Raw genomic sequence first — 11690 nt, forward strand, 5'->3', positions numbered from 1 at the left:
CTCCTCCTCATAAGACAAGTCCTTGTCCAACTGGACAGTGCTGAAATCTAACACGTGTGATGGATCACCGTGATATTTCCGAAGCATGGACACATGAAACACTGGATGCACAGCTGATAACCTCGGCGGCAATGCAAGTCTATAAGCCACCTCTCCTACTCGATCAAAAATCTCAAAAGGCCAATGAACCTAGGTCTAAGCTTGCCCTTCTTCCTAAATCTCATCACGCCCTTCATAGGCGACACTCGAAGCAATACCCGCTCACCGACCATGAAAGCCAAATCTCGAACCTTGCGGTCGGCATAGCTCTTTTGCCTGGACTGAGCTGTATGAAGCCTATCTTGAATAATTTTGACCTTGTCCAAGGCATCCTGAACCAGATCTGTACCCAACAACCGAGCCTCCCCCGGCTCAAACCATCTAACCGGAGACCGACACCGCCTGCCATATAAAGCTTCATAAGGAGCCATCTAAACACTCGACTGGTAGTTGTTGTTGTAGGAAAACTCTTTAAAGGCAAAAACTGATCCCACGAGCCTCCAAAGTCAATGACACAAGCTCGGAGCATATCCTCCAAAATCTGAATAGTCCTCTCGGATTATCCGTCCGTCTGAGGATGAAATATTGTGCTCAACTCAACCGTGTGCCCAACGCGCTGAACTGCTCTCCAGAAATGCAAGGTAAAGTGCGTACCTCTGTCCGAAATAATAGACTCATGCACACCATGAAGACGAGAAATCTCCCGGATATAGATCTCAGCTACCCTCTTGGAAGAATAGGAGACTTCCACAGGAATGAAATGCGCTGACTTGGTCAGCCTATCAACAATAACCCACACTACATCGAACTTCCTCTGAGTCCGTGGGAGTCTAACAACGAAGTCCATCGTGATACGCTCCCACTTCCACTCAGAAATCTCAATTTTCTAGAAAAAACACCAAGCCTCTGATGCTCATACTTAACCTGCTGACAATTCAAACACTGAGCCACATATGCAACGATATCTTTCTTCATTCTCCTCTACCAATAATGCTGCCGTAAATCCTGATACATATTTGCGGTGCCCGGGTAAATAGAGTACTGGGAGCTATGGGCCTTCTCTAAAATCAACTCTCAGAGTCCATCCACATTAGGCACACAAACTCGACCCTGCAATCTCAAAACTCCATCATCACCTAAGGTAACCTTCTTGGCACCTCCGTGCTGCACCGTGTCTCTAAGGACACACAAGTGGGGATAATCATACTACCGATCACGGATACACTTCATTAAAGAAGAACGTGCGACTGTGAAAGCTAACATATGACTAGGCTCAGAAAAATCCAACATCACGAACTGATTGGCCAAAGCCTGAACATCCAAAGCAAACAGCCTCTCATCGACCGGAATATAAGCAAGACTGTTCATACTGGCTGACTTCCTGCTCAGAGCATCGACCACCACATTGGCCTTTCCTAGATGATATAAGATGGCGATATCATAGTCATTTAATAGCTCCAACCACCTTCTCTGCCTCAAATTCAATTCCTTCTGCTTGAACAAATACTGCAGACTCTTGTGATCCGTGAATACCTCACATGCCACGCCATACAGATAATGCCTCCAAATCTTCAACGCGTGAACAATGGCTGCTAACTCCAAATCATGAACCGGATAGTTCTTCTCATGAATCTTCAACTGCCGCGAAGCATAAGCAATGACCTTGCCATCATGCATCAACACCGCACCAAGTCCAATACGAGATGCATCACAATAAACTGTATAAGGCCCTGAACTTGTGGGCAAAACCACACCGGTGTTGTAGTCAAAGCTGTCTTGAGCTTCTGATAGCTCGCCTCACACTCGTCAGACCATCTAAGCTGGGCACCCTTCTGGGTCAACCTGGTTATCGGGGCTGCAATAGACGAGAACCCCTCTACAAACCGACGATAATAGCCTGCCAATCCCAACAATCTCTGAATCTCTATAGCTGATGCTGGTCTAGGCTAGTTCTTGACTGCCTCAATCTTCTTCCAATCAACTTGAATACCCTCTGCCGATACAACATGACCCAGGAATGCAACTGAACTCAACCAGAACTCATATTTCAAAAACTTAGCATATAATTGACTATCCCTCAAAGTTTGAAGAACCACACGAAGATGCTCCTCCTGGCTGCGGGAATATATCAAAATATCATCAATGAAGGCTACAACGAATCCAAGTAAGGCCTGAACACTCGGTTCATCAAATCCATAAAGGCTGCTGGGGCATTTGTCAACCCGAATGACATCACCAAAAACTCATAATGCCCGTATCGAGTGCGGAAAGCTGTCTTATGGACATCGAATGCCCTAATCCTCAATTGATAGTAGCCAGATCTCAAGTTAATCTTCGAAAATACCTTGGCACCCTGAAGTTGATCAAACAAATCATCAATCCTCGGTAACGGATACTTATTCTTAATTTGGACCTTGTTCAACTGCCGATAATCTATACACATTCTCATCGATCCATCCTTCTTCTTGACAAACAACACCGGCGCGCCCCAAGGCGAGACACTAGCTCTAATAAAGCCTTTTTCAAGCAAGTCTTGCAACTGCTCCTTCAACTCTTTCAACTCAGGCGGGGCCATACGATACGGCAGGATAGCTGGGTTGAGTGCCCGGAGCCAAATCAATGCAAAAGTCAATATCCATGTCAGGTGGCATACCCGGTAGGTCTGAAAGAAATACCTCGGGGAACTCTCGAACAACAGGCACTGAATCAATGGAAGGAACCTCGGCACTAGAATCATGAACATATGTCAAATAGGCCAAACACCCCTTCTCGACCATACGTTGATCCTTCACATACGAGATAACACTACGGGTAAAATAACCAGGAGTCCCTCTCCACTCTAAACGAGGTAAACCAGATACGGTGCAAAATAAGATGACACATAGGATTATGTAGACCCTGGATCAAATAAAACTGAAGCATCTCGGCCACAAACTAGAATAGTACCTATGATAACTGCATTGAAAGACTCAGCCTCAGGCCTGGCTAGAAGAGCTTAACCTCGGGGCTAGGCCCTACCACCCTGGACTATATCTCTGGGACGGCCTGCAGCGGGCTGGCCTCCACCTCTAGCGGTCTTAGCTCCACCTCTAGCACCTCTACCCCCACTTCTAGCTGGCTGGGCAGGCTGTGGAACACCTGGTGCCTGAACCATAGCACGGGAACCCTGCTGCTGCGACTGAGTACCCATAAATCTCGAACAAGCCCTTCTGATATGACCATACTCGCCACACTCAAAACATATACCTAAGTGCTGCGGCTAAGGAAATTGAGACTAACCCTGGCAACCTGAATGACCACCCCGAAAACTCTGGAGCGGTGCTGCACTGATAGGAGCTGGTGGTGTGCTGTAAGGCTGCTAATCAGAATAATGCATATGAGAACCACAGCCACCTGAAGCACTGTAAGATACCTGAAGTGCTGAGTGAAAGGGCCTAGGAGGATGGCCTCTACCATACGAATCCCAGCCTCCAGACGAGGCACCACTGAATCTGCCTTAATGACGAGGCATCTTGTCCGACCCATGACCACCTCCCTACGATAGAACCATCTCGACTCTCCGGGCCACATTGGTCGCCTCCTGCAAAATATATCTCACTCCCAGCCTCCCTAGCCATCTGAAGACGAATCAGTTGAATAAGTCTATCAATGAACCTCCTCACCCTCTCTCTCGGTGGGAAGTATGATAAGAGCATGACGAGCCAAGTCGATGAATTTGGTCTCATACTGGGTAACAGTCATAGAACCCTGCTGGAGACACTCAAACTGCCTACGATAGGCCTCTCTCTGAGTGATGGGAAGAAACTTCTCCAGAAATAGCTGAATAAACTGCTCCCAAGTCAAGGTTGGTGATCTGGCTGGTCTAGCCAAGCAATAATCTCTCCACCAAGTCTTGGCGGATCCAGACAAACGAAAAGTAGCAAAATCAACCCCATTGATCTCAACTATCCCCATGTTCATGAGAACCTCACGACAGCTGTCTAGATAATCCCGTGGACCCACAGAAGATGCACTGCTGAAAGTAGTAGGGATGATCTTGGTGAACCTGTCCAATCTCCACAAAGCATCGACAGACATAGTTGCTCCATCACCGGCCTGAGCTACCACACCTGGCTGAACTGCTCCAACTGGCTAAACTGCTGGAGTTTGAAACTGGAAAGCCATCTGCTCCGGAGTGTGAGTAGTAGAAGTCTGGGCTCCTCCTCCAACCTGAGAGACGGCTGGTGCTACAGGAAGCAAGCCTGCCCGCGTGACACTCTCTATAAGGCCAAATAGACGGACCAGAGTGTCCTGGAGTACTGGGGTAGCAATAAACCCCTCTAGGACTTGAGCTGGGCCCACTGAAACTGTTTGGGCCGGTACCTCATCATTAAAGTCAACTTGAGGCTCCGCCGCTGGTGTTGCTGCTCTAGGCTGAGCTCTGCCCCTACCTCGGCCTCTAGCATGGCCTCGACCTCTGCCCCTCGTAGGAGCTGCTGTTGGGGGCTCGGGCTACTGATCGGTGGATGAGGAAGCGCGTGTTCTCTCCATCTGTGAAAGAACATAGTAGAAATTCAATTAGCATTGGGAAACCAAACGGCATGACAAGAAAGAATAAATGTGAAGTATTTCCTAACTCTGTAGCCTCTAGGGGATATATACAGACGTCTCCGTACCAATCCCTCAGACTCTACTAAGCTTGTCTGTAAATTGTGAGACCTATGTAACCTAGAGCTCTAATACCAACTTGTCACGATTCGGATTTTCCACCATCGGGAGTCGTGATGGCGCCTATTCGTAGAAGCTAGGCAAGCCACGCAAATAAAGAACCACTAACCCTATCATTTTATCCCTTTTTAACAACTGAGATTAACAGGTAATTAATATTGAATATTAATGATAAATAAAACAAGCGGAAGACTTAAATTGATAAAATAACCAAAGCCAGTACTACTATGCCAACATACACCTCTACCCGGAATCCGATGTCACAATATCACGGACTGTCTATGATTACTACGACAAAGGTCTGAAAGAAATACAGCCTGTCTCGAAATCAAATGAAAACAGAGTACATAATAAGATAGAAGAGAATGTCGGGCATGCGGACGCCTGCAGGACTACCTCGGGATCTCTAGCTGGGCTGAAGGCAACCAGCCCAAATGCTACTTTCCAAAAGCTGCTTCGGGATCTGCACATACTGCAGAGTATAGCATCAGCACAACCGACCCCATGTGCTGGTAAGTGCCTAGCCTAACTTCGGCGAAGTAGTGACAAGGCTAGGACCAGACTACCAATAAACCTGTGCAGTTATATGATATATAGCAGAAAATAAAACAGGAATAAACAAGTAAAGATGGGAGGGGGTACATGCTGCGGGGGTATATCAATATCAATAGTAAATCAAGAAAAGACATAGGGACAACATAGAATTTACAACAAAATAATAAGGAACCTACAACCAATCTATAAACACTTTAGATCATCACTTGTTGCGGCGCGCAACCCGATCCCAACACATAACAACATTGTTGCGGCGTGCAACCCGATCTATACCATTTATCACTATTGTGATGTGCAACCCGATCCAATTATATCATTGTTGCGGCGCGCAACCCGATCCAATTATATCATTATTGCGGCGTGCAACCCGATCCACATACAATATTGTTGTGGCATGAAACCCGATCCAAATATAATATGGTTGCGGCGTGCAATCCGATCCAAATATATCATTGTTTTGGCGCGCAACCGATCCACATATACTATCAACAATAATCATAACAAGAGTTCTGACAAGGGATCAATAAAGAACTACACTATCCCGGCAAGGGAATCGACAGTATAAGTAACTACATCCCGACAAGGGAGAAACTGCTATAACCAAACTTATTCCAACATCTAACTACCTCAACTAACACCAATACTCAGTCATAAGTAATTTTCCACGAGAATATTCATAATCCTTGCTCAATACAGAGAATCATCAACTTAAGCATTCGAAGTAGTATTTAAGAATACAATAAATTACAATTTAAGACTCACGGTCATGCTCGACACCAACGTATAGATACTCGTCACCATGCCTATACGTCGTACACAACAAGAAGCAAGTAGCAAATAGGACACAACTCCTAATCCCTCAAGCTAAGGTTAGACCAAACACTTACCTCGAACTTCTACGGCCAACTCAAGCCTCAAACACCGCTTTTCCTTTTGAATTCGGCTCCAAACCAATCGTATCTAGACATAATCGACTTAATAACATCAATAAACACTAAACAATCCAATTCCAATGCTTAATTATAGTTTTCCAATCATTCTTCCCAAAAAGTCAAAAATTGGCCCCGGGCCCGCTTGGTCAAAATACAAGATTCGGACCAAAACCCGATCACCCATTCACCCACGATCCCGAATATACAATTAGTTCCAAAATTCGACCTCAAAATGAGGTCTAAATCACAATTATTCAAAAAGCCCTAACTCTACCCAAATCCCTAATTTTCTACCCTTAAGAACATGATTTAAGCCTAGAAATCTAATGGGTGCTAATGGAAATTGAAGAAAATAAGTCTAAGATTACATACCTATGAATTGGTGGTGAAATCCCCTTTCAAAAATCGCCCAATTTGGAGTTGAGAAGAAGAAGTTATGAAATTTTGGCTAAATCCCATTTGGCTTCTGTTTTAAAATCACTGGACAGGCCTTCATCGCGTTCGCGATAGGCCTGACGCGTTCGCGATGAGTTAGACCTCAGTGACCTTCGCGTTCGCGACATTGGGCTCGCGTTCGCGGAGCTTTGACCCCTCGAGCCTTCGCGTTCGCGGGCCAGTGGCCGCGTTCGCGCAGAACAAAATGTGAACCCTCCCCCCAGGCCTTCAACCTTACGCGTTCGCGGGTACCTGGACGTGTTCGCGAAGGGTACTCCCCCCTCAGCCTCGCGTTCGTGTCTCAAGCTTCGCGTTCGTGAAGAAGAAATCTGGCACCTGGGAAATTTGCCTTACGCGTTCGCGAGAGGGATCACGCGAACGCAAAGAACAAAATCCCTGGGCACTGAACAGCCAAAACCTTCAGATTTTATGAGTTCAAAATCTTTCCGAAAGTCACCTGAACCCTCGGAGCTCCAAACCAAACATACATACTAACTCAATAACATCATATGAACTTATCTGTGCGATCAAATCGCCAAAATAACCCCTTAAACAATGAATTAAACCTCAAAATCAATGAAATACTTCAAAACTTCTTAAAACATCAAATTTTGCATTTAAGGTCCGAATCACGTCAAATGACATCCGTTTCTTACCAAATTTCACAAACTTATCTTATTGCACATATAAGACCTGTACCGGGCCCCGGAACCAGAATAGGGACCCGATACCATCAATTTTTAAATGCATTTCATTTCCACAACTCATAGAAATTTTCAGAAAATAATTTTCTTTAAAAATTCATTTCTCGGGCTTGGGACCTCGGAATTCGATTCCGGGCATACGCCCAAGTCCCATATTTTTCCGGGTCCGGGGTCCATTTACCCAAAATGTTGTCCGAAGTCAACTTAAATGCATTTTAAGTAAAAAATTTAACATTTTTCACAGATTTTCACATAATAGCTTTTCGGCTACGCGCCCGGACTACACATGCAAATCAAGGTGATGCTGAAAGAGGTTTTTAAGGCCTCATAACGCAAAATTCATTTTAAAAACTAGTGATCACAAATAACAACAATGATTAACAACACTGCTAATTCTTATTCATTAAAAATATTTGATAAAAGTCAGTCTTTAATTTATATTTGCACATTTTGCTCTTACAATCATTCTAACATTCTTCAAAAACCTCCGTAAAGTTTTGCCTAATTTTTGTTACGTCATTTGTCTATCTACAATCCAATATTATTTGTTGGATTCATAATGTAAAGTTACTTTTATCTATTCAAATATTCCATATCAATTAAGCTTAACAGTTGCATTGATATTTTCAAATATAGCTAGGGTAAAGGAACGCAGTTCCAGTTGAAAGAAGTTATAAAGTTTTTTTTCTCGTTTAAGATAGAAAAAATATGAATTTTGACATCTAGATGCTGCATCTTTAACTATAAAAGATATTTTAAACTTAGATGATATTTGTTTACCCTCAAAATCGGATAACAATTAAATTTATAAATGGTTTTAAGGATACATGGATTAAATTGACATAAAACAATAAATTAAAATGCAATTGAAATAGACAATGATAAAATAAATTCAAACCGCACGAATTGAACAGTTACACCCCTGGGGATTAGCCACCCTTGAACAAGATACACTTCGATTGGTCACAAAACACAGTTGAATAAGAGCTTAAAGAGAAAAATAACAGTATATTGCTTCTGAGTGCGTGTTACAATGTGTCTAAATGAATTATCAAACCCCCTTTATATAAAATCTCTTGATTTGCTGATTGTTGGCTCTTTGATACGTGCTGAGATTCCCACCGTAATATCCGACCAGTCACAGATATTTCGATCTTATGTTGGTACCTTAACAATGTTTCTTCGAGCTCGTGCGGGGTCAGGGTCGATTTCGGGATTACAGTCTCAATGTTCTCGAAGATAGACATTCTAACTTCGGGCTCTGGTCTGGTGGGACTTGGGGTCGATCTTCAGTCCCTCGTGTTCCGAGCCCAATCTACTATGTTATAGACGAGCCCGATTTTGACCGTATACAATATTTTAAATGCTTCTACTTAAGGGGATAAAAGACGCTCCATAAGCTATCATATTCTAAACTTAGATGTCGTAGTTGCCCTAGGTTTGGTGTTTCGGCATATTGATTTTTCCATCTATGCTTGAAAAAAGAAAATGGTTGACAAGAAAAAGAAAAAAAAAGAAAAAAATATATAGGAAAGTACCTACATTGAGTTCTTATACAGAGAAGATGGCTTGTCGCTCTTGACAAGAAGACTAACGGGGAAGAGGAACGTGGAAGAAAAATCCAGGGAGGGGGTTTGGATTTGAGTTTTAAATTCTTAAAAAGTTTTGTTTAATTATTCATACAATTAATTATTTAACTAAAAGAGTTTAGTATTTTCTGTCAACGAAAAAGTTTAATACTATCAAAACTATCATGAACAAGGAGATTGGTGTGGTCAAGTTGCTGGCTGTGAGTAGTATTCATCTCCCTTGCTATTAAGACTAAAGCATTCATAGTTTTCCATGTCACTATAAATTAAGCATAGACATTGATAAACATTGTCTACTAATGGGAATGATTTATCATTTGCCAAGAAAGTTTGAATCCTCTTGTCTACTTCAATCCAACTACATCCAGGTTTTTTCCTCAACTTTAGCTCCTTCATCTTCATTCTCAACCTGCGTACCTCATTCCATTTGTTCTGCGAAGCATACATTTTTTCAAAAACAACATAAGTCGATGGATCATCCACGTCCTTTTGAGTAAGTACCTTTGCAATTTCTTCTCCAATCTCTCGATCCTCGTGCAAATGGCATGCAGAAAATAATGTGCTTAACAACTCAACATCGTCCCTGACGTGTGGGTTGCTCTGTACAATTGCATAGGCTTCACGCAATCTTCCAGCACGCCCAAGAAGGTCAATAAGACATGAGTACTCTTCAGCTGATGGTTGGATGTCACAAACACTGACCATTAAATTAAAATAATGACAACCTTCATCCACTAATCCTGCATGAGCACATGCAGAAATTACTGCAAGGAATGCAACTCTGTCGGGTTTTACATTAGAATGCAGCATTTCATTAAAGAGTTTTAAAGCTTCAAAAGCTTGGCCATGAGATCCATATGCCACAATCATTGTAGTCCATGATACCAGATCTCTCTCAGGCAACTCATCAAAGACTTGAGAAGCTTCACTTACGACACCACATTTAGCATACATATCAAGCAATGATCCCATAACAGTTTCATTGGATTCAAACCTATTGTCAATGATACACTTGTGGATCTCCTTGCCCTGTTCTAAGGCAGCCAACTGTGAACAAGATACCAAGGCACTCGTCAAAGTGATTGCATCAGGTTTTATCCCTGCCAACTTCATGTCATTATAGATGTCAAGAGCCTCCAAGTAGTATCCAGCTGACACATATCCGGAGATCATTACATTCCAAGCTTCCACACTCTTCTTTGTGATCTTACTAAAGACATTTTGGGCAGTCTCAACTCTCCCACATTTGAAATATAAGTCAACAAGTGAAGCATTAAGAAAGACATCAGATCTTATTTTATTTCGAATTATATATGCATGAAGAAACTTCCCGTGCTGCAATTGAGCGGATTTAGAGCATGCCATTAATAAGCTGCTTAAAGTCACAGAAGACGGTCTCGTGTTTTCTTTGCTCATCCTTCTTAAAAGCTCAATGCATGATCTGGTATCACCTCTCAAACTATACCCAGATATCATGGAATTCCAGGAAACCAAACTCTTGACAGGGATTTGCTCAAAGATTTCTTTAGCCTTCTCTAACCAGCCACATTTCCCATACATGTCTACAAGAGCAGCACTTACAAAACCATCCAATGAAAAATGATCATTCACTAATTGCTGATGAATTCTCTCCCCTGTTTCCATATCCAAAAGCCTCGCACATGACGAGATTGCAGCTGTGTACGTAACCGAATTAGGCGAATATCCCAAACCCTTCATTTTCTCAAAGAACTCAAGCGCTTTGGCAAATTTCCCACTTTGATAGTAGCATGAAATCATAGTATTCCAACACGCAACGTCTCTTTCAGGCATTTCATCAAACAGCTGTATAGCCGAACCGAACAAGCCGCATTTCGCGTACATACTGATCAGTGAACTTGTCACAACAACATCTGATAAAAGCCCACATTTAATCAGATGAGCATGTACCATTTGACCACATTGGACTTTTTCTAAACCACCACAAGCCTTGAGAACACTAGGAAAGGTGTAACTATCAGCTTTGAGATATGGGAAGTGCAACAGCTTCTCAAAGAGCTCAAGAGCTTCATTGAACAAATGGTTCTTGGTATAATCAGACATTAGACCATTCCACAAAGTGATATCAAGAGGGTTTTCAAGATTTTGAAAAACTAGCTTAGCAGAATGGAAATCTTGGCAAGAGATGTATAGGTTAATTAGATTCTTGGAAAAAATAATGCTGCTTTCTAAGCCTAAAGTAACAATCTTTTGGTGCAAAAGTTTGCATTGCTTTAGTGATGTTGAACCATTAACGCCTGATTTCAAGAGAGACAAAATTTTCATGGAAGCCATAGAAATTCATTCAAAAGAGCCACTCTAGTAAATTCGTCTCAAAAGATCTCTTTGGCCGCTTAAACTAATTTTATGTGGAGTATTCAAGAGACGGCCCCACGAGCGACAAGTTTAATGTTACGCTCCTAAATATCTGTCATCAGCGCATGCAAGATTTAGTTTAATTAGTTTTAGGGTGTACTCTATCTTAATGAATATAATTTTTTTAGAAATCACATAAATATTGCATTAAGAATTATGTTCATAAAAATGATGTTTGCTGATCCTATTTAGCTAATACAATAAAGGAAGAAATTTTGTCCATAAAAGTCCTCAATCAATATAGTCAACTTATAATTTAGTCCGAATTTTACAAGTTATTCATGCAAGAATGTACAACTCCATCAACATTGTGAAGATATTTAATTTGAAAAATT

The 11690-nt window shown here is 42.2% G+C and overlaps 1 protein-coding gene across 1 annotated transcript; it reads right to left on the bottom strand.

Moving 5' to 3' along the window:
* Nucleotides 1-9144: 9144 nt before the first annotated feature.
* LOC107828934 (pentatricopeptide repeat-containing protein At5g27110) lies at nt 9145-11361 on the bottom strand. The gene has a single exon (XM_016656329.2). The coding sequence runs from the start codon at nt 11272-11274 to the stop codon at nt 9148-9150; it is 2127 nt and encodes a 708-aa protein (XP_016511815.2). The 5' UTR covers nt 11275-11361; the 3' UTR covers nt 9145-9147.
* Nucleotides 11362-11690: the final 329 nt, after the last annotated feature.

This window comes from Nicotiana tabacum, chromosome 16 (genome assembly GCF_000715075.1).
Source record: "Nicotiana tabacum cultivar K326 chromosome 16, ASM71507v2, whole genome shotgun sequence".
NCBI lineage: Eukaryota > Viridiplantae > Streptophyta > Magnoliopsida > Solanales > Solanaceae > Nicotiana > Nicotiana tabacum.